Source organism: Cherax quadricarinatus, chromosome 23 (assembly GCF_038502225.1).
Source record: "Cherax quadricarinatus isolate ZL_2023a chromosome 23, ASM3850222v1, whole genome shotgun sequence".
NCBI lineage: Eukaryota > Metazoa > Arthropoda > Malacostraca > Decapoda > Parastacidae > Cherax > Cherax quadricarinatus.
The window spans coordinates 22,320,207-22,345,140 of record NC_091314.1 but is presented as its reverse complement, the minus strand read 5'-3'; the positions used below and the strand labels follow the sequence as shown (position 1 = coordinate 22,345,140).

Below are 24,934 nucleotides of genomic sequence, written 5' to 3'. Positions count from 1 at the left end.
ATTTATCTATTTAGAATTCATCGAATATGACATAATAAACAATATCAACACAGAAACGTGATATATACTCTAGAATGAATAAAATAGGCCATATTATGGTGGCAGAGGCAGTGGCGGAAACATCCGCCAATTCCTGTCCAATTTGACTATAGGTACCATCCGACTTAAGACCTGCACGACATACGACCACTCAACTTAAGACCGTGCATCTGGCAGCAGTATAATGTGATTCTTTATTGTCAACGTTTCGCCCACACAAATAGAGGTGGTATTAGTAGTTACACATGTGGTGGAAAAGTCAGCTGGTACATGAGAAAAAAAGGTTACAAAAGCTATGGCTTGGGCTGCATAAAAAATAAGTTGGGCAAATGTATATGGATGGATTTGAGAAGGCATGTTTCAGTGTCTCTTCTTTATTACATAACATAAAGGAGGAACACTGCAGCAGGCCTGTTGGCCCATACTAGGCAGGTCCTTTACAATCCTTCTAACAAAATATTTGCCCAACCCAATTTTCAATGCTACCCAAGAAATAAGTTTTGATGATTCTATTTACTCATTATGCAGGTCTCACTCAAAAAATCCAACCCCTCTCACTCATGTATTTATCTAACCTAAATTTGAAACTACTCAATGTTTTAGCTTCAATAACCCTACTAGGCAGACTTTTCCACTCATCAACTACCCTATTTCCAAACCAATACTTTCCTATATCCTTTCAAAATCTAAACTTATCTAATTTGAATCCATTATTGTGGGTTCTTTCTTGAAGGGATATCCTCAAAACCTTCTTTATATCCCCTTTGTTAATACCCATCTTCCACTTATACACTTCGATCATGTCTCCCCTCATTCTTCATCTTACAAGTGAATGTAGTTTAACCCTTTCAGGGTCCGTCCCGTAGATCTACGGCTTTACGGTGAGTGTCCAAACCGTAGATCTACGCCAAAATTCTAGCGCCATCAAATTTAGCGCGAAAGCGCACATAGGCCTACATGTGAGAGAATGGGTCTGCGCCGTGGGTGCGCCGTAAACAAAATCTAGGCACCTGCATAGCATTGTGGGAACGCCGGCTCAGTCACCCTTGTTCACCATGCCTTGTCGCAAGTCAGCTCTCACTCCCCGGAAAATTGGGACTCTCCTCTTCCTGTCTGATAGTTCTGACACTGATGGAAGTAGAAATGAAGACGAATTCTATGGCTTTGATAAGTTAGTGACCAAAAATAATGACCAGGATATCGATAATAGTGCAGAAAACCCCGACGATCCTCGACCTTTTACCTCTGGTGTGGGCACTCGTGACTCATGGTCGGGTGTTCCTAAACGTAAGAGAAAACTAATATTTTCGCGTGGCCAGGCCTCTGACTTTAGTAATGACGATGATTCTGACGTGGATTGTGATTTTATTGCGCTCGACGATCATTCGAGTAGTGATAGTGAGGAATCATATTCACCAGTGAAGCGTCGGTATGTTCGCCGCCGCATGCGCACGGATAGTGTACCCTATGCTGTGCCCAGGGGACGGAGTACATCCCGTGGCCCTACACCCGTTTTAGGTAGTGATAGTGAGGATGATGTGGCTACACTTGGCATGGATGAGCCACAGGCATCAGTGGATGGTGTTAGTGGTGCTGGTGGTGGTAGTGGCACCGCCATGCGTGACTCACCGTGCCACGCGGGGACCCATGCTGCTGACTCGTCAGTTCAAGGACAAAGCGGAGCATCAGCCACCAGCCCGCCACAACCACAACCACCCGTACAACCAGCCTATGATGTCCAGTATCCACCAGAAAACCGTATGTGGGATTGGCAGCAAAATCCCAATTTTGTTCCCAAGCCTCACCACTTTGATGACTCTCAAAGTGGAATTCTACCTACCTGTCCCCTTGGAACCACGGCCAATGAAGTGGAATTCTTTGAATTATTCTTTGACCAGCCATTGATGGAAATTATTGCCAGGGAAAGTAATAAGTATTTTCAGTACACCATGGCAAATACGATCTTATCACCACAGTCAAGACTACACAGACTGTTGCAGAAATGTATTTGCTTTTTGCAACAATAATGCTTATGCCTCACGTCTATAAGCATAATATAAAAGCATACTGGTCCACAGATCGGCTAATTTCTACCCCGGTCTTCAGTGAAGTAATACCAGTGAACAGGTTTATCTTACTGTTACATATGTTGCACTTCTCTGACAAAACCAGGCCTGACAGAAGTGACAGGTTATACAAGATTAGAAATGTTTTCATGTATCTCAAACAAAAGTTCAGGATATACTTTTATCCATTCAAGAATCTTGTAATTGACGAGTCTTTGATTTTGTTCAAAGGTAGACTGTCATTCAAGCAGTATATACCGAGCAAGAGGAACCGCTTTGGTATAAAACTGTTTGTACTCTGTGATTGTGACAGTGGCCTGGTGTTGGATATTGTTGTATACACGGGTAGTAAAACATTGAAAGATACCAAGATGTTATTGGGTATCTCAGGTGACGTAGTGAGAAACATGGTGGCACCTTATCTTGGTAAGGGGCATACATTATATACCGATAACTGGTACACAAGCCCATTACTCAGTGATTTCATGCGAGTGAACAAGACAGATGTGTGTGGCACAGTGCGTTCTAATCGTAAACATATGCCCAGGCTCAACGCAGGTGTTCGTGGTGATGACGTGCAGGTGTTTACTGCCAATGACATCATGGCATTACGGTTGCATGACAAACGAAATGTCACATTGTTGACAACCATTCACCGTAATGAAATGCAAGACAGTGGCAAAGTTGATCGAGTGACTAATGAATGTATTCGAAAACCAGTGTCAGTGATTGATTATACACAAAACATGCGTTTGGTTGACAAGTGTGACATGCAGATTGTTTTTCTTGACTGCGTTCGTAAGAGTTACAAGTGGTACATGAAACTTTTCTTCCATCTCATGGACATTTCAATGCTCAATGCATATAATATGTACCAAATAAAGACTGGTAACAGACCACCGTATGGTGAATTTTGTTTGTCTGTTGTCAGACAACTCATAATGAAGTACCAGGTAACAACACCTGCAATACAACATGGTCCTCGAATTCCTCAGGATATACCCAAGCGTTTGAGGAGAGAAGGTGATCATTTCATAATACAGCTTCCTTCAACTCAAAAGAAATTTGCTCAGAAGAGATGCATTGTCTGTGCACAAACAAAACGATGGCAACAAAGACGCAAAGACACTCGGTTTGTGTGTGAGGAATGTAAGGTGCCTCTGTGCATGGTGCCTTGTTTCAAGGAGTTCCACAAGCTCCAGCAGTTCTAAAACCATGTCCAGTGATTGTAAATATGTAAATATATGATAGAACATTAGTATTATACAATATTTGTGCATGTTTATTGTAATAAAAAACAGTGGTAAACAATATGATAATAACTTTAGTGCGGTTATTGTGTTCAATACAGTGAGTTTATATATATCAATTATATACAGTATTGGTCTCTCAGGCCCCAAATGTTAGTAGGAATAGAAGAAAATTGGAAAAGAAAAGAAAAAACAACTAAAACAACAAAATAATATAATACGCGTATGTGGAATTCGTCGATGTTGCCACCACCACATCAGAACTGAGCTGCGTAATCTAGGTGAGGCCTCGGAACTGAGCTGCGTAATCTAGATGAGGCCTTGCTAATGATGTATAAAGCTCTAAAATAACTGCTGGACTTCTGTTACTTACACTTCTAAGTATAATAAATCCCAGTAATCTGTTTGCTTTGTTATGTATGCTTAAGCACTTCTGTCTTGGTTTAACCCTTTGACTGTCGAGGTCGTATATATACGTCTTACGAGGTACTGTGTTTGACGTGTATATACTCATAAATTCTAGCGGCTTCAAATCAGGCAGGAGAAAGCTGGTAGGCTCACGTGTGAGAGAATGGGTCTGTGTGGTCAGTGTGCACCATACAAAAAAAAATCCTGGAGCATACAGTGCATAATGAGAAAAAAAAACTCCGACCGTTTTTTTTAATTAACCCTTTGACTGTTTTGGTCGTATATATACATCTTACGAGCCAGTGTTTCAGACGTATATATACTCAATAATTCTAGCAGCTTCAAATCAAGCGGAAGAAAGCTGGTAGGCCCACATGTGAGAGAATGGGTCTGTGTGGTCAGTGTGCACCACATAAAAAAATCCTGCAGCACACAGTGCGTAATGAGAAAAAAAAACTGATCTTTTTTTTGGATTAAAACACCGACTTTGAGGTTTATTTTCTTATAGTATTTATCGATGTATTTGCGTTTTCATGGTCTTAGGTGATAAAATGGAAAACATATTACAGAAATAGAGATGATTTTCATTACTTCGACGATGAAAACGACCTTGAAACTGAGCTCAGAGTAGCGGAAATGTTCGATTTTTACCAATGTTCAGGAGTAAACAAATCACACCACAAGTCCAATACACGTGAACTGGGGAGTCTAATATTCTTTCACTAGTGCACTGATATTATTTATACCATTTTTACAATAATGCAGTAGTCTGCATAACAGTAAATTTTGTATTATTTTGTATGAATAAAAAATCAAAATAGAAAGCAATAATAATATAAGAGGGGCCTAGAGATGTGACTAATGAACAGAGGATATGTTATTTTAGTGCCAAGAATGTCTACCTTGTTTATTCTGGACCCTATTTTGAAATTGGCATCTTTTTTAGTTTGCGTGAAATTGGCCAAATTGCCAATTTGACCACAATATTGGGTAGTCCAAATTAGTAAATGGGAGGTTTCTTGTACTCAGCTGATAGATAAAATGGAGTTCTAAAGAAATAGCTATGAGTTTGGTTAACTGGAACAACGGAATTGGCTGAAAATAGGGCTCAAAGTCGGCAAAATCGCCGATACGCATATGTCACCGAGACCGCTAACTTCGCGGGAGCGTAATTCCATGAGTTTTTGACCAAATTTCGAACTTTTGATGTCATTACCATCGGGAAATGATTCTCTATCATTTCATGAGAAAAAATAATTTTTTTTTTTTTTCAAAAATTTAGCGACATAGAATGACAGTTTCAGAAAGGGGCCTGAAACAGTCAAAGGGTTAAAATGCCAACTTTGTGGTCTTTTTCGTATAGTATTTATGGTTGTATTCTCGTTTTCTTGGTCTCATTTGATAGAATGGAAAACATATTATAGAAATAGAGGTGATTTTGATTGATTTTACTATAAAAAGAACCTGGAAATGGCGCTCAAAGTAGGGGAGATGTTTGATTTTTGCAGATGTTCAAAAGTAAACAAATGATGTCATTGCCCAATAAATGTCCAAATAGCCATTCTAATATGCAGTCATGAATGGGTTGATGTTATTTATACAATTATTACAGTATTGCAGTAGTCTGCATAACAGTAACTCTTCTATTTTTTGTTTGAATAAAAATTCAAAATAGAAAGCAAGAGTAATATCAGAGGGGCTTGGAGACGTGACTGATGAACAAAGAAAATGTTATTTTAGAGCCAGGAATGTCTGCATTGTTCATTCTGGACCTTATTTTGAAATTGTCATATTTTTTAATTTTCGTGAAATTGGCCAAATTGCCAATTTCTGACCACATTATTGGGTAGTTGAAATTGGTAAATGGGCAGTTTCTTGTACTCAATCAATATAAAAAAATGGATTTCTAAAAAAATAGTTATGAGTTTGGTCGACTGGAACAATGGAATTAGCCGAAAATAGGGCTCAAAGTGGGCGAAATTGCCGATTTGTAAATATCGCCGAGGTCGATAACTTCGCGAGAGCGCAATTCCGTCAGTTTTCCATCAAATTTCGTGTTTTTGGTGTCATTACAATCGGGAAAAGATTCTCTATCATTTCATAAGAAAAAATAATTTTTTTTTTAAATTTTGCGACACCAGGAGACTTCAGGATTGGGGGTTGCGACAGTCAAGGGGTTAAAGTTGCTGCTTACTATAACCCCAAGTCCTTTTCTCAATCTGTATGGCTAAGTTCTATGTTATTTAACTGATAAGTACTAGGGTTATGGACACTCCCAAGCTTCAGAACCTTGCATTTATCTACCTTGAACTGCATCTGCCACTTTTCTGACCAGGAATTGAGTTTGTCTAAATCCTCCTGAAGTTCCATGACATCTACGTTTGAATCAATTATCCTACCTATCTTTGTGTCAACGGCGAATTTGCTCATATCACTAGTAATTCCCTCATCAAGGTCATTGATATGTTATAACAACAGGCCCAGGACTGATCCCTGAGGAATGCCACTTGTTACGGATCCCCACTCGGATTTAACCCCATTTAAGCATACTCTCTGCTTCCTATTGGTGAGCCATGACTCGATCCATGACAGCACTTTTTCCCCAATGCCATGAGCTGCCACTTCCTTTAACAATCTCTGGTGCAGTACTCTATCAAAAGCCTTACTCAAATCTAAATAAACAATATCGAATTCTTTATCATGGTCAACGGCCTCAAAAGCTTTACTGAAGTTGGTTAATAAATTAGTTAGGCAAGAACGGCCCCTTGTGAATCCATGCTGAGTATCATTAATCAAGCTATGCTTATTGAGATGGCTTCTTTTTTTTTTTAACACATCGGCGGATTCCCACCAAGGCAGGGTGGCCCGAAAAAGAAAAACTTTCATCATCATTCACTCCATCATTGTCTTGCCAGAGGTCTTAGACAGGGATGTGTAATGTTACCATGGTTGTTTAATATATTTATAGATGGGGTTGTAAAAGAAGTAAATGCTAGGGTGTTCGGGAGAGGGGTGGGATTAAATTATGGGGAATCAAATACAAAATGGGAATTGACACAGTTGCTTTTTGCTAATGATACTGTGCTTATGGGAGATTCTAAAGAAAAATTGCAAAGGTTAGTGGATGAGTTTGGGAGTGTGTGTAAAGGTAGAAAGTTGAAAGTGAACATAGAAAAGAGTAAGGTGATGAGAGTATCAAATGATTTAGATAAAGAAAAATTGGATATCAAATTGCGGAGGAGGAGTATGTAAGAAGTGAATGTTTTTAGATATTTGGGAGTTGACGTGTCAGCAGATGGATTTATGAAGGATGAGGTTAATCATAGAGTTGATGAGGAAAAAAGGTGAGTGGTGCATTGAAGCATATTTGGAGACAAAAAACGTTATCTACGGAGGCAAAGAAGGGAATGTATGAAAGTATAGTAGTACCAACACTCTTATGTGGGTGTGAAGTTTGGGTTGTAAATGCAGCAGCGAGGAGGCAGTGGAGATGTCCTGTGTAAGGGCAGTGTGTGGTGTAAATATTATTCAGAAAATTTGGAGTGTGGAAATTAGGAGGAGGTGTGGACTTAATAAAAGTAAAAGTCAGAGGGCTGAAGAGGGGTTGTTGAGGTGGTTTGGTCATTTAGAGAGAATGGATCAAAGTAGAATGACATGGAGAGTGTATAAATCTGTAGGGGAAGGAAGGCGGGGTAAGGGTCATCCTCAAAAAGGTTGGAAGGAAGGGGTGAAGGAGGTTTTGTGGGCGAGGGGCTTGGACTTCCAGCAGGCGTGCGTGAGCGTGTTCGACAGGAGTGAATGGAGTCGAATGGTATTTGGGACCTGACGAGCTGTTGCGGTGTTAGCAGGGTAATATAGTGAAGGGATTCAGGAAAACTGGTTATTTTTATATAGCCGGACTTGAGTCCTGGAAATGGGAAGTACAATACCTGCACTCTAAAGGAGGGGTTCGGGATATTAGCAATTTGGAGGGATGTGTTGTGTATCTTTATAGGTATATGCTTCTAAGCTGTTGTGTTCTGAGCCCCTCTGCAAAAACAGTGATTATGTGTGAGTGAGGTGAAAGTGTTGAATGATGAAAGTATTTTCTTTCTTTTTTGGGTCACCCTGCCTCGGTGGGAGATGGCCGACTTGTTGAAACAAAAACAAACACACACACACACACACACACACACACACACACACACACACACACACACTCACACTCACACTCACACTCACACTCACACTCACACTCACACACACACTCACACTCACACTCACACACACTCACACTCACACTCACACACACTCACACTCACACTCACACACACTCACACTCACACACACTCACACTCACACACACTCACACTCACACTCACACTCACACACTCACACACTCACACTCACACACACTCACACTCACACACACTCACACACACACTCACACACACACACTCACACTCACACTCACACTCTCTCTCTCTCTCTCTCTCTCTCTCTCTCTCTCTCTCTCTCTCTCTCTCTCTCTCTCTCTCTCTCTCTCTCTCTCTCACTCTCTCACACTCACTCACACTCACACACACACACACACACACACACACACACACACACACACACACACACACACACACACACACACACACACACACACACACACACACACACACACACACTCACACACACTCACACTCTCTCTCACACACACACTCACACTCTCACACACACACTCACACACACTCACACACACACACACACACACACACTCACACTCTCACACACACTCTCACACACACTCACACTGTCACACACACACACACACACACACACACACACACACACACACACACATACACACGTGAAGTTGATGAGAAGAATTTAGTCGGACGAGGATGAGGCAGGACTGCAAAGAGACCTGGACAGGCTGGACATGTGGTCCAGCAACTGGCTTCTCGAATTCAATCCAGCCAAATGCAAAGTCATGAAGATTGGGGAGGGGCAAAGAAGACCGCAGACAGAGTATATATATATAGGCTAGGTGGACAAAGACTACAGACCTCACTCAGGGAGAAAGACCTTGGGGTGACCATAACACCGAGCACATCACCGGAGGCACACATCAACCAAATAACCGCTGCAGCATACGGGCGCCTGGCGAACCTGAGAATAGCGTTCCGATACCTTAATAAGGAATCGTTCAAGACACTGTACACTATGTATGTTAGGCCCATACTGGAGTATGCAGCACCAGTCTGGAACCCACACCTGGTCAAGCACGTCAAGAAGTTAGAGAAAGTACAAAGGTTTGCAACAAGGCTAGTCCCAGAGCTCAAGGGAATGTCGTACGAGGATAGGTTAAGGGACATCGGACTGACGACACTGGAGGACAGAAGGGTCAGGGGAGACATAACGACATACAAGATACTGCGGGGAATAGACAAGGTGGACAGAGATAGGATGTTCCAGAGAGGGGACACAGGGACAAGGGGTCACAACTGGAAGCTGAAGACTCAGACGAGTCACAGGGAAGTTAGGAAGTATTTCTTCAGTCATAGAGTTGTCAGCAAGTGGAATAGCCTAGCAAGTGAAGTAGTGGAGGCAGGAACCATACATTGTTTTAAGAAGAGGTATGACAAAGCTCAGGAAGCAGAGAGAGGATCCAGTAGCGATCAGTGAAGAGGTGGGGCCAGGAGCTGAGTCTCAACCCCTGCAACCACATTTAGGAGAGTACACACACACACACACACACACACACACACACACACACACACACACACACACACACACACACACACACACACACACACACACACACACACACACACACACACACACACACACACACACACACACACACACACACACACACACACACACAAAAGTATGAAAAATTTTTTTTTACCACATGAAATATGCATTTTCCTGCACACAAAGAGGATACATGCACAATAGTAGAGTAGTACATGCACAATATATATTGTGCATGTACTATACTAAATGTAGAATAAATGACACCTTTATTGAAGATGCAGCAATGACTGACGAGACACTGTGTCCTGGGAGTGCCTTTTCCTCCTGAGTACTGTAGGTCCTGTTTGACATTTTCTTCCAGAACAGGACTTATCACACTGTGTTTGCCACTACGATTCTTAAATCTCTCAAACCAACCTTTGCTGGCTTTAAATTCACCAATATGAGCACTAGTTCCAGGCATTTTTCCCTGTTCACCTAGGTGTTAGTTGACTGGTGTGGGTTGCATCCTGGGAGACAAGATTAAGGACCCCAATGGAAATAAGTTAGACAGTCTTCGATGACACTGACTTTTTTGGGTTATCCTGGGTGGCTAACCCTCTGTGGTTAATTGTTTCTTGGTATTCTCAATAAGCCACACCAACAACGGTGCTTCAGCAGCAGCTGACAGTGCTACAGCAGCAGCAGACGGTGCTACAGCAGCAGCAGATGGTACTACAGCAGCAGCAGATGGTACTACAGCAGCAGCAGCAGCAGCTGACGGTGCTACAGCAGCAGCAGACGGTGCTACAGCAGCAGCAGCAGCAGCTGACGGTGGTTCAGCAGCAGCAGCAGCTGACGGTGCTACAGCAGCAGCAGCTGACGGTGCTACAGCAGGAGCAGACGGTGCTACAGCAGCAGCAGACGGTGCTACAGCAGCAGCAGACGGTACTACAGCAGCAGCAGCTGACGGTGGTACAGCAGCAGCAGCAGCTGACGGTGCTACAGCAGGAGCAGCAGCTGACAGTGCTACAGCAGCAGCTGACAGTGCTACAGCAGCAGCTGACGGTGCTACAGCAGCAGCAGCATCAGCAGTTGACCATGGTACCACAGTATTTCGACAATATTTCTCACCCTTTTTACCACAGGGTTGGCAGTAGAAGCATTCTTGGGTCCCATGGTCACTTATTTTGCAGATAAAATCACCAAAAACGCTGTAATAATACGAAAGGTTCCGATTGTATGCTTGGATGTTACCATGGAGGCTGGCTTGTAAACAATGCCACCGGCGGAACATGTGAGGCTGGCTCAGGCCTCACATAGACGCGTCTCAGACATAGCGTTGAGCGAGTTTTTTAGTGCTATGCGAGGCAAAATTTTAGTTATAAAATGTATCGCTATGAGGATTTAACGTTTTGTGATGTCAACGGTATGCGGGGGTCCACTGTATATATATAATTTTTTTTTTTTCAACAAGTTGGCCGTCTCCCAATGAAGCAGAGTGACCCAAAAAAGAAAGAAAATCCCCAAAAAGAAAATGCTTTCATCATCATTCAACACTTTCACCACACTCACATAATCACTGTTTTTGCAGAGGTGCTCAGAATACAACAGTTTAGAAGCATATACAGTGGACCCCCGGTTAACGATTTTAATCCGTGCAAGAGGGGTAATTGTTATGCGAAATAATCGTTATGTGAATGAATTTTCCCCATAAGAAATAATGGAAATAAAATTAATCCGTGCAAGACACCCAAAAGTATGAAAAAAAAATTTTTTTACCACATGAAATATTAATTTTAATACACACAAACTGAAAAAGGCATGCACACTTATATGACACTTACTTTTATTGAAGATCTGGTGATGATTGATGGGATGGGAGGAGGGGAGAGCATTATCTTCTTACTGTTTAGAAGGGGAATCCCCTTCCATTACGACTTGAGGTAGCAAGTCCTTTTCCGGGGTTACTTCCCTTCTTCTTTTAATGCCACTAGGACCAGCTTGAGAGTCACTGGACCTCTGTCGCACAACAAATCTGTCCATAGAGCTCTGTACCTCCCGTTCCTTTACGATTTGTCTAAAATGGGCCACAACATTGTCATTGAAATAGTCACCAGCACGGCTTGCAACAGCTGTGTCAGGGTGATTTTCATCCATAAAGGTTTGCAGTTCAACCCACTGTGCACACATTTCCTTAATCTTTGAAGTAGGCACAATGGATTCCACAACTGGCATAGGCTTCTCAGGGTTAGCCCCAAACCCTTCAAAATCTTTCTTAATTTCCATACTAATTCTCACCCTTTTTACCACAGGGTTGGCACTAGAAGCTTTCTTGGGGCCCATGGTCACTTATTTTCCAGAAACAGCACCGAAAACACTGTAATAATACGAAATATTCCGAGTGTATGCTTGGATGTTACCGCGGAGGCTGGCTGGTAAACAATGGGACGGGCGGCACATGTGAGGCTGGCTGAGGGCACATTGGACGCGTCTCGGACGAAAATCGGTGAGCGGGTTTTTAATCGGTATGCGCGGCAAAAATTTTGCGATAAAAGTAAGCGGTATGCGGAAAAATCGCTATGTGATGCCATCGTTATGCGGGGGTCCACTGTATGTATAAAGATAAACAACATATCCCTCCAAACTGCCAATATCCCAAACCCCTCCTTTAAAGTGCAGGCATTGTACTTCCCATTTCCAAGACTCAAGTCCGACTATATGAAAACCGGTTTCCCTGAATTTTTTTTTTTTTTTTTTTTCAACAAGTCGGCCGTCTCCCACCGAGGCAGGGTGACCCAAAAAAGAAAGAAAATCCCCAAAAAGAAAATACTTTCATCATCATTCAACACTTTCACCACACTCGCACATTATCACTGTTTTTGCAGAGGTGCTCAGAATACAACAGTCTAGAAGCATACACATATAAAGATACACAACATATCCCTCCAAACTGCCAATATCCCAAACCCCTCCTTTAAAGTGCAGGCATTGTACTTCCCATTTCCAGGACTCAAGTCCGACTATATGAAAATAACCGGTTTCCCTGAATCCCTTCACTAAATATTACCCTGCTCACACTCCAACAGATCGTCAGGTCCCAAGTATCATTCGTCTCCATTCACTCCTATCTAACACGCTCACGCACGCTTGCTGGAAGTCCAAGCCCCTTTCCCACAAAACCTCCTTTACCCCCCTCTCTCCAACCCTTTCGAGGACGACCCCTACCTCGCCTTCCTTCCCCTATAGATTTATATGCTTTCCATGTCATTCTACTTTGATTCATTCTCTCTAAATGACCAAACCACCTCAACAACCCCTCTTCTGCCCTCTGACTAATACTTTTATTAACTCCACACCTTTTTCCTAATTTCCACACTCCGAATTTTCTGCATAATATTTACACCACACATTGCCCTTAGACAGGACATCTCCACTGCCTCCAACCGTCTCCTCGCTGCTGCATTTACCACCCAAGCTTCACATCCATAAAAGAGTGTTGGTACTACTATACTTTCATACATTCCCTTCTTTGCCTCCATAGATAACGTTTTTTGACTCCACATATACCTCAATGCACCACTCAACTTTTTTCCCTCATCAATTCTGTGATTAACCTCATCCTTCATAAATCCATCCGCCGACACGTCAACTCCCAAGTATCTGAAAACATTTACTTCTTCCATACTCCTCCTCCTCCCCAATTTGATATCCAATTTTTCTTTATCTAAATCATTTGATACCCTCATCACCTTACTCTTTTCTATGTTCACTTTCAACTTTCTACCTTTACACACATTCCCAAACTCATCCACTAACCTTTGCAATTTTTCTTTAGAATCTCCCATAAGCACATTATCATCAGCCAAAATAACTGTGTTAATTCCCATTTTGAATTTGATTCCCCATAATTTAATCCCACCCCTCTCCCGAACACCCTAGCATTTACTTCTTTTACAACCCCATCTACAAATATATTAAACAACCATGGTGACATTACACATCCCTGTCTAAGACCTACTTTTACCGGGAAGTAGTCTCCCTCTCTTCTACACACCCTAACCTGAGCCTCACTATCCTCATAAAAACTCTTTACAGCATTTAGTAACTTTTCACCTATTCCATATACTTGCAACATCTGCCACATTGCTCCCCTGTCCACTCTATCATATGCCTTTTCTAAATCCATAAATGCAATAAAAACTTCCCTACCTTTATCTAAATACTGTTCACATATATGCTTCAATGTAAACACTTGATCTACACATCCCCTACCCACTCTGAAACCTCCTTGCTCATCCGCAATCCTACATTCTGTCTTGCCTCTAATTCTTTCAGTTATAACCCTACCGTACACTTTTCCTGGTATATACTCAATAAACTTATTCCTCTATAATTTTTACAATCTCTTTTGTCCCCTTTCCCTTTATATAAAGGGAGTATACATGCTCTCTGCCAATCCCTAGGTACCTTCCCCTCTTTCATACATTTATTAAACAAAAGTACCAACCACTCCAACACTATATCCCCCGCTGCTTTTAACATTTCTGTCATGATCCCATCAGTTCCAGCTGCTTTACCCCCTTTCATTCTATGTAATGCCTCACTTACCTCCCCCACACTTACATTCTGCTCTTCTTCACTCCTAAAAGATGGTATACCTCCATGACCAGTGCATGAAATTACCGTCTTCCTTTCTTCCTCAACATTTAAAAGTTCCTCATAATATTCTCGCCATCTACCTAATACCTCCCTCTCCCCATCTACTAACTCCCCTACTCTGTTTTTAACTGAAAAATCCATACTTTCCCTAGGCTTTCTTAACTTGTTAAACTCACTCCAAAATTTTTTCTTATTTTCATTAAAATTTCTTGACAGTGCCTCTCCCACTCTATCATCTGCTCTCCTTTTGCACTCTCACCACTCTCTTCACCTTTCTTTTACTGTCCATATACTCTGCTTTTCTTATAACACTTGTGCTTTGTAAAAACCTCTCATAAGCTAACTTTTTCTCTTTTATCACACCCTTTACTTCATCATTCCACCAATCACTCCTCTTTCCACCTGCCCCCACCCTCCTATAACCACAAACTTCTGCCCCACATTCTAATACTGCATTTTTAAAACTATTCCAACCCTCTTCAACCCCCCCAGTACTCATCTTTGCACTAGCCCACCTTTCTGCCAACAGTCGCTTATATCTCTTATATCGCTTATATACCATGGTATTTCATGTTTTACTTTACTTTTTATGCTGTTAGTACTGTATTTTATACTCTAAGGTTTAGGATAAACACTGTGTACAACATAAATAGATGTTTATTTCCCAGAAATTTGGCATAAAAAACACGGTCGTAGGTCGAGCAGGTCGTAAGTCGGATGGTAGGTGTATATATACAGTGGACCCCCGCATACCGATTTTAATCCGTGCAAGAGGGGTAATTGTTATGCGAAATAATCGGTATGTGAATGAATTTTCCCCATAAGAAATAATGGAAATAAAATTAATCCGTGCAAGACACCCAAAAGTATGAAAAAAAAATTTTTTTTACCACATGAAATGTTAATTTTAGTACACACAAACTGTAAAAGGCATGCACAATTACATGACACTTACTTTTATTGAAGATCTGGTGATGATTGATGGGATGGGAGGAGGGGAGAGAGAGTGTTAGTGTTTAGAAGGGGAATCCCCTTCCATTAAGACTTGGTGTCGAGTCCTTTTCTGGGGTTACTTCCCTTCTTCTTTTAATGCCACTAGGACCAGCTTCAGAGTCACTGGACTTCTTTCGCACAACATATCTGTCCATAGTGGCCTGTACCTCTCGTTCCTTTATGACTTCCCTAAAGTGTTTCACAACATTGTCAGTGTAATAATCACCAGCACGGCTTGCAATAGCTGTGTGAGGGTGATTTTCATCAAAAAAGGTTTGCACTTCAAGCCACTTTGCACACATTTCCTTAATCTTTGTAGTAGGCAACTTCTTCAATTTCTCTCTCCCCTCCTCTGAACCAGTTTTCTCAGGTCTGGCCTCTTGCTCTTGAAGTTGATCTATCAGCTCATCAGTGGTTAGTTCTTCATTGTCCTCCTCCACCAACTCTTCCACATCCTCCCCACTAACCTCCAACCCCAAGGACTTTCCCAATGCCACAATGGATTCCTCAACTGGCATAATCCTCTCAGGGTTAGCCTCAAACCCTTCAAAATCCCTTTTGTCTACACATTCTGGCCACAGTTTCTTCCAAGCAGAGTTCAAGGTCTTCTTAGTCACTCCCTCCCAAGCCTTACCTATAAGGTTTACACAATTGAGGATATTAAAGTGCTCTCTCCAAAACTCTCTTAGAGTCAGTTGAGTTTCTGAGGTCACTACAAAGCACCTTTCAAACAGAGCTTTTGTGTACAGTTTTTTGAAGTTTGCAATAACCTGCTGGTCAATGGGCTGCAGGAGAGGAGTGGTATTAGGAGGCAAAAACTTCACCTTAATGAAGCTCATGTCCCCATAAAGTCACTCTGCCACGTCTGTAGGATGACCAGGGGCATTGTCTAACACCAGGAGGCACTTAAGTTCTAATTTCTTTTCAGTTAGGTAATCTTTCACATTGGGGGCAAATGCATGGTGTAACCAGTTATAGAAAAAGTCCCTAGTGACCCATGCCTTACTGTTTGCCCTCCACAGCACACACAAATTATCCTTGAGGACATTCTTTTGCCTGAACGCTCTGGGAGTTTCAGAGTGATACACTAATAAAGGCGTAACTTTGCAATCACCACTAGCATTGGAACACATCAACAAAGTAAGCCTGTCTTTCATAGGCTTATGTCCTGGGAGTGCCTTTTCCTCCTGAGTAATGTAGGTCCTGCTTGGCATTTTCTTCCAAAACAGGCCTGTTTCATCACAATTAAACACTTGTTCAGGTTTCAGTCCTTCAGTCTCTATGTACTCCTTGATTTCATGCACATATTTTTCAGCCGCTTTGTGGTCCGAACTGGCAGCCTCACCATGCCTTATCACACTATGTATGCCACTACGCTTCTTAAATCTCTCAAACCAACCTTTGCTGGCCTTAAATTCACTCACATCAGCACTAGTTGCAGGCATTTTTTTAATTAAATCCTGATGCAACTTCCTAGCCTTTTCGCTTATGATCGCTTGAGAGATGCTATCTCCTGCTAGCTGTTTTTCATTTATCCACACCAATAAGAGTCTCTCAACATCTTCCATCACTTGCGATCTTTGTTTCGAAAACACAGTTAAACCTTTGGCAAGAACAGCTTCCTTGATTGCCTTTCTGGTGCCCACAATAGTAGCGATGGTTGATTGGGGTTTCTTGTACAACCTGACCAGGTCGGCGATACGCACTCCACTTTCATACTTATCAATGATCTCTTTCTTCATTTCTATTGGAATTCTCACCCTTATTGGTGTAGGGTTGGCACTAGAAGCTTTCTTGGGGCCCATGGTCACTTATTTTCCAGAAACAGCACCGAAAACACTGTAATAATACGAAATATTCCGATTGTATGCTTGAATGTTACCGCGGAGGCTGGCTGGTAAACAATGGCACGGGCGGCACATGTGAGGCTGGCTGAGGGCGCACATTGGACGCGTCTCGGACGAAAATCGGTGAGCGGGTTTTTAAGCAGTATGCGAGGCAAAATATTTGCGATTAAAGCAAGCGGTATGCGGATTAATCGCTATGTTGTGCCATTGGTATGCGGGGGTCCACTGTATATATATATATATATATTTTGTTTATATATATATAATACACCTATGTTCCGTGAGGATGGGGACGGCTAAACGAAGAGCAACACCAATCCGAATGGGCTGTGGGTCAAGTTGAGTGCCAAGGGAGGAATTGGGAACAGCTAGAAGGAAATCTGAGTGTGGTGCCTTCACAGCCAGGAGACGAGCTTTGTCTTTTCCTGAAGCGTTGGTGAGCATTGTGTTGGCGATTTTTTCCATTATCGGTTTGTCCCAGTGGGACTGTGCTCTTTGGGAGGAGTTGGTATACTGGAGGAGTCTGCAAGGGTGTCCCACCGCATCACTGCTTCAGTGAACCTGGGGTCTTGAGCTCCTACCATGTCTCTCAAACATTTGGGGACAATCTTCTTGGATAGTGCACTGGAAGCCAAACACGAAGACAGAAAAGTAGGTAAAGCTTCATGTGTTGCTTTGCGCACCCCTATACCTCCCAGTCGCACTGGGAGGGTTGCCTGATCCCATTGCTGATCCTCTAGTGACAGGTTCAGGGCCTTATTAATCCTTTCAGGGTCCACAGGCCCTCTCAGAGACTTGTTCTCAGGGTCCCCCAAATTAAAAAAAAAAAAAAATTCTTATGAGAAGATAGAGAATGTTTTCCCGATCATGATGACACCAAAAGTATGAAATTTGATGGAAAACTTACGGAATTATGCTCTTGTGAAGTTAGCGGGCTCGATGATGTTAACACATTGGTGATTTTGCCCACTTTGAGCTCTATTTTTGGCCAATTCCAATGTACTAGTCGACAAAAATCATAACTATTTTGCTAGAACTCCATTTTTTCTATCGAATGAGTACAAGAAACCACCAATTTACCGATTTCAACTATCCAATACAGTGGTCAGAATTTAGCAATTTTGCCAATTTCACACAAATTTCAAAAGATGCCAGTTTCCAAATGGGGTTCAGAATAAACAAGAAAGACATTCCTGGCACTAAATTAACATTCCTCTGTTCATTAGTCACGTCCCCACGCCCCTCTTACATTCTTTTGCTTTCCATTTTGAATTTTTCTCACAAAAAATAGAAGATTTACTGTTATGCAGACTACTGCATTAGTGTAGAAATGGTATAAATAATATCGGCGCACTTGTGAAAGAATATTAGACTCACCAGTTGACGTGTATTGGACGCTTAGCATGATTTGTTTACTTTTGAACTTTGGTAAAAATCAAACATTTCTGCTAATTTGAGCTCAATTTCAAGGTACTTTTCATGGTAAAACCATTCAAAATCATCTCAATTTCTGTAATATGTCTTCCATTCTATAAAATGAGACCAGGAAAGCTAGAATACAACAATAAATACCATACGAAAATACAGTGCAAAGTCGGAGTTTTAATTAAAAACATGGTTAGTTTTATTTTTTTCATTACGCACAGTGTGCTGCAGGATTTTTTTTTATACTGCACACACTGACCACATAGACCCATTCTTTCATATGTAGGCCTACCAGCTTTCTCTCATTAGATTTGAAGGCGCTAGAATTTGAGTACTAGTACGTCATGGACCCCCCTTTCTTTCCTTTTCTTTCTTTCTTTCCTTTCTTTCTTTCCTTTCTTTCTTTCCTTCCTTTCTTTCTTTCCTTTCTTTTCTTTGTTTTCTTTCTTTTTTTCTTTTCTTTCTTTTTTCTTTCTTTTTCTTTCTTTTTCTTTCTTTTTCTTTTTCTTTCTTTTTCTTTCTTTTTCTTTTTCTTTCTTTCCTTTCTTTCTTTCCTTTCTTTCTTTCCTTTCTTTCTTTCCTTTCTTTCTTTCCTTTCTTTCTTTCCTTTCTTTCTTTCCTTTCTTTCTTTCTTTCTTTCCTTTCTTTCTTTCCTTTCTTTCTTTCCTTTCTTTCCTTTCTTTCCTTTCTTTCTTTCCTTTCTTTCTTTCCTTTCTTTCTTTTCCTTTCTTTCCTTTCTTTATTTCTTTCCTTCTTTCTTTCTTTCTTTCTTTCTTTCTTTCTTTCTTTCTTTCTTTCTTTCTTTCTTTCTTTCTTTCTTTCCTTTCTTTCTTTCTTTCCTTTCTTTCTTTACTTTCTTTCTTTACTTTCTTTCTTTCATTTCTTTCTTTCCTTTCTTTCTTTAGTTTATTTCCTTTCTTTCTTTCCTTTCTTTCTTTCCTTTCCTTTCCTTTCCTTTCTTTCTTTCCTTTCTTTCTTTTCTTTCTTTCTTTCCTTTCTTTCTTTCCTTTCTTTCTTTCTTTCCTTTCTTTCTTTCCTTTCTTTCTTTCCTTTCTTTCTTTCCTTTCTTTCTTTCCTTTCTTTCTTTCCTTTCTTTCCTTTCTTTCCTTTCTTTCTTTCCTTTCTTTCCTTTCTTTCTTTCCTTTCTTTCTTTCCTTTCTTTCTTTCCTTTCTTTCTTTCCTTTCTTTCTTTCCTTTCTTTCTTTCCTTTCTTTCTTTCCTTTCTTTCTTTCCTTTCTTTCTTTCCTTTCTTTCTTTCCTTTCTTTCTTTCCTTTCTTTCCTTTCCTTTCTTTCCTTTCCTTTCTTTCCTTTCCTTTCTTTCCTTTCCTTTCTTTCCTTTCCTTCCTTTCCTTCCTTTCCTTCCTTTCTTTGGTAAGATGGGTAAGGATGGAAATATTGGAAAAGGGTGGGAGGGGGGAATGAGGTAGGGTATAAAAGGTAAGTGGCCCAACCACTTTGGTGCAATTTAAAAAGTGTATGTGAAATATTAGAAAATTCTTGAAGGGGTATAATACTAACCCATCGGAATCACATAGATGTAACAGATATATAGGTACATGACTCTGAATTGGTAGTAGATATACAAGTTCCAATTGCTGCGATTGCATAACGAATACGTCATGGACCCTGGTGCGTAAGCAGTACTAGTACGGCCGGAACCCTGAAAGGGTTAAAGGTTGATCTCAGGTGTGCATCATATTAATCGAGTGTTGGGCTGTCAAAAGAGGGTGCACACCTTAGGAAGTAAACGAGTCTTGGCATAGTAAGACACCTTGTGAGGAGATACAGAGCATCATGGGCATCAAGATCGCTTATTCTCTCCTCCATTCTCACCTGGTCATTCAATTTTTCTTTGAGGACAGTGTCGATGGCCTGGTGACCCAGCGGTGCTCCCAAAAGGGTACTGTTGGACGTAGTGGTTGTAGAGACTTTTGGGAGGATTATTCGCACGGCATTGATTATTTTCTGGTTCGCTGTGATGATCTCACACTTGGAGGGATTGAGGATGAGTCCCAGGTCTTCTCCCTATGTTTTCACCAGTTGTAGGTCCTCTTACAGGGACTCTTCAGTACCTGCCAGAGTGCCATCATCCAGGTACCAGATGTTGAGCTCGCTGCATAGGCTGGAAGTTAGTTGTCTTAATGCCAAGCAGAAGAGAAGTGGAGCGAGTGGGTCACCCTGCTGAACACCCTCTGATGAGAGAATTTCATGTTCTCCAAACAAAAGAATTGAGGGTATGCTGTAGTCGGCTGAAATGAAGGGAAAAAGGCTGGGGAACCGATCCCAAACTGCCGACAAGACAACATCTCTCTCCTCCATATTAAAGGCATTTCTAAAATCAAATTTGACAATGGCATTGTCTTCTGGCAGGTCCCTGATGTAGGCCCTTATTTATTTATTTATTTATTGTTATTTATTCCTGAAAGCAAGTTTGAGAGCAGGGGTCTCAACACTGAGAAGTTTAAAAAGAAAAAATCTAAGTATGGTTTAGGAAGATAAGTGGGATTGTATACAAGGGAAAGAGTGATGCAAGAGGTGCAAATATTATTTGAAAAATTATGCCACCATGAATGTAATGGAAATACTTGACTATTTTAAAAATTCTGTAAAGTATATAATTTGTGAAGGGATTCAGGGAAACTGGTTAGCTGGACTTGGAGCCCTGGAAGTGGAAAGTACAGTACCTGCACTCTGAAGGAGGGGGCGGGGATATTTGCAATTTACAGGGGGATTTGAACTGTAGTATCAGCGTGCCTCTAGCAAGACAGTGATAGTGAATAATGGTGAAGGTGTTTCATTTTCTCCAAGTCACTCTTCCTTAGTGGGAGGTGGGCAATGTGTTAAAAAAACAAAAAGTCAACATTAAATTTTGAGGATTAATGCTACCATATTCAAAGGTTTCTACAGTTAAGTTTTATTACATACACTTTGTGCTCTTTTACAGAGGTTGGTGCAGCAGATATGGAAATTTCTTCAGGTGATAGTACTCCTACATCAGAACACCACCACACCAGGAGTAGTGGAGAAAATAGCCATGACGTTAGCGGGGCAAACGTTTCATTAGCACCATCGAGTCTGGCGTCTTCATCAGGCACGACAGTTACGTCCACCCACGCGGGCACAACAACAACTCTTTTACAGAGTAGTTTAAGACCTAAGCTTGGAACAAGTTTAGGAATGTTGCCCACCTCCTTACCCTCGTCCTTACCCCCGTTAAGTAGTAGTGTGTTATCATCCACCTCAGGCACCAATACCACAACCACCACCTCATTAGCAAGCAGCATCCCTGCCTTGGGTGGTTCTGCGTCCATGGCAGTGCCACAACTTCTAAGCCTCCATCCCCGCCTCATGACACTCTCAAATTCGTTAAACAAGAGTGGAATAGACTTGGATACAGCAAAGACTGTCAACTCTAACAACAACTCTCATTCACATGATGGAGAAGGACTAATAGTGAAATCACAGTTAGAACCACTTACAATATCTGCAAATAGTAATAATATAGGTGGAGGTCCCCCAACACCAACACATTCGGAGAACCAAGATGGGATCGACATTAGAAAAGGTGAGTACCTCATTTTGCCACATTTACTTAATGTTATGGTGTTTTGGAAAGGCAGGTAATAGTCAAAATGCTTTCATGCATTTAATAATATTTTAAAATATTTTGGCTCCAAGGAGCAATTGTTTAGTTAATTAAATAGTGACCAGAGAAGCCTTGTTGCAGGCTATGCTATATGAATGCAAAATCATGCCATGGGTAAACCTTCACTACTCAACCATTGAACACTTAAAGGGGGTTCACTGCAAATTTACAGTTGAAAGTAATCAACCATTTTCACGGAAAAATTTTGTACATGTATCAGTGTGTTTTTGGTAAGTTTAACCCTTTCAGGGTCCGTCCCGTAGATCTACGGCTTTACGTTCAGGGTCCAAACCGTAGATCTACGCCATGAGCTCAGCTCACTCTGATAAACTGTGAGTGGTACATTTGGGCCTAGATATGAGAGAATACATCTATGTGGTATGTGTGCACCACATAAAACAGATCCTGCAGCACACTGTGTATAATGAGAGAAAAAAAATGAAATCATGATTTTTCGATTAAAACAGCAACTTTGCAGTGTTTTTTCGTATGTTTTTTATAGTTGTATTTGCGATTTCTTGGTCTCATTTGATAGAATGGAAGAAATATTACAGAAATAGAGATGATTTTGATTGGTTTTAGCATTGGAAATGGCTTGAAACTGAGCTCAAAGTAGCGGAAATGTTAAATTTTTGCCGATATTCAAGAGTAAACAAACGACCTCACAAGTCTAATACACATCAGCTGGTAGGTCTAATATACATTCACAAATATGGTGATGATATTTATACAATTATTACAGTATTGCATAACAGTAAATCTTCTATTTTTTGGTGTGAATAAAAATTCGTTATGTGAATAAAAAATCAAAATGGAATTTATTTGTAAAGCCTCAAAACATAACTAATGAACAGAGGAAATGTTAGTTTAGTGCCAGGAATGCCTACATTGTTCATTCTGGACCCTATTTTGAAATTGGAATATTTTGAACTTTGTGTTAAATTGGCCAAATTAACAATTTCCGATCACTTTATTTTGTAGTTGAAACAGTTGACTTGGCGATTTCTTGTGCTCAATCGATAGAATAGAAGTAATACTAGTGAAATAGCTAAGAATTTGGTTGATTGGAATAATGTAATTGGCCTAAAATGGGAGTCAAAGTCGGCAAAATCGCCGATTCGTAAATATCGCTGACACATCAAAATTCGCGAGAGCATAATTTCGTCAATTTTCCACCAAATTTCGTACTTTTTGTTTTATTACCTTCACAAAAAGATTCTCTACGATTTCATAAGAAAAAATAAATTTTTTTTTTTTAAATTCTTGGACACTGGTGCGTGACTCCAGATTTGGGCCTTGGACCCTGAAAGGGTTAAACAAAATTTCATAATTGGAAGGGAGGAATTTTTTTTTTTTATGTTGGCTGTTTCCCACCAAGGCAGGGTGACCCCCAAAAAAAAAAAAAAAAGATCACCATTATTCAACACTTTCACCATCATTCTTATATAATCACTGTCAGATACGACAGTTTAGATGTCACTCCAAACAGCCAATATCCCAAACCCCTCCTTTACCCCTTTGACTGTTTCGGTCATAGTATATGTCTTACGAGCCACCGTTTTTGACGTATATATACTCGTAAATTCTAGCGGCTTCAACTGTCAGATACGACAGTTTAGATGTCACTCCAAACAGCCAATACCCCAAACCCCTCCTTTAACCCTTTGACTGTTTCGGTCATAGTATATGTCTTACGGGCCACCGTTTTTGACGTATATATACTCATAAATTCTAGTGGCTTCAAATCAAGCATAGAGAAAGCTGGTAGGCCCACATGTGAGAGAATGGGTCTGTGTGGTCAGTGTGCACCATATCAAAAAAATCCTGCAGCACACAGTGCATAATGAGAAAAAAAAACTCCAACCTTTTTTTTTTTTTTAATTAAAATGCCGAATTTGTGGTCTATTTATGGTTGAATGGAAAACATATTATAGAAATAGAGGTGATTTTGATTGGTTTTGCTATGAAAAGAACTTGAAATGGAGCTCAAAGTAGGGGAAATGTTTGATTTTTGCTGATGTTTAAAAGTAAACAGATGATATTATTTTCCAATAAATGTCCAAGTAACCATTCTAATATGCAGTCATGAATGGGTTGACATTATTTATACAATTATTATAATATTGCAGTAGTCTGCACAACAGCAAATCTTCTATTTTTTGTTTGAATAAAAATTCAAAATAGAAAGCAAGAGTAATATCAGAGGGGCCTGGTGTTGAGAAATGGCATTGCCAGCTAAGTTTAAATATAGGGAAACTTAACTTAGAAAGACAGCTCATCGCCTGCACAGCCGCCCCTGCAGACGAGGTCTTGAGAAGCTGTCGAAGTCATCTCTCAACGGGCTGTAAATGAGTTATAATTTCTAAGATTATAAATTACCCTTAGGGGGTGTTATGTCAGCATATTTCATTCACTGATTGCTGACAAACTTACGTGTGTGGACTCAAAGGTCCGCATATCACCGGGGTTTGTGATAAGTGACTAACTCACGATTTTATACTCAACTGCGCAGTCAATAGTAGCACATCACGAGTTAGAACACTTACCTGGGTATATGTATCTGACTCGTAATTACGCCCGGATATCCGTTGAGTTGATTGAAGAATAGTGTTCTTTGAAGAATGTCGCACTACACTCTGTTGGATCGCAACACTCGTTACACTGTTCATCAATAATTGTTCACACAATATCACTGAAGAAGCTGATCACACATCTCTGTAAGTGTTTATTGTGTTTTGTGAGACACTTTGTTCACACTAACGCACAGATCGTTCTTTGTTGGTTATCCTGGCGTCAGTGTCACTCTCAGTAGAGTCAAAAGTAATCTGAAGATGCCACAACGCCCCATGCCGTCACTGCCCCCAGCACAAAGGAAAAGCTGACCTAGT

The 24,934-nt window shown here is 40.8% G+C and overlaps 1 protein-coding gene across 3 annotated transcripts in view; it reads left to right on the top strand.

Moving 5' to 3' along the window:
* The window catches only part of wcy (WW domain-containing adapter protein with coiled-coil wacky), a 235,902-nt gene that overhangs the window by 93,931 nt on the left and 117,037 nt on the right, over positions 1-24,934 (top strand). For all 3 annotated transcript variants that reach the window (XM_070088011.1, XM_070088012.1, XM_070088013.1), the window contains one exon: positions 21,345-21,965. In XM_070088011.1, coding sequence (XP_069944112.1) covers positions 21,345-21,965 — 621 coding nt within the window. The remainder of the gene's footprint in view (positions 1-21,344; positions 21,966-24,934) is intronic.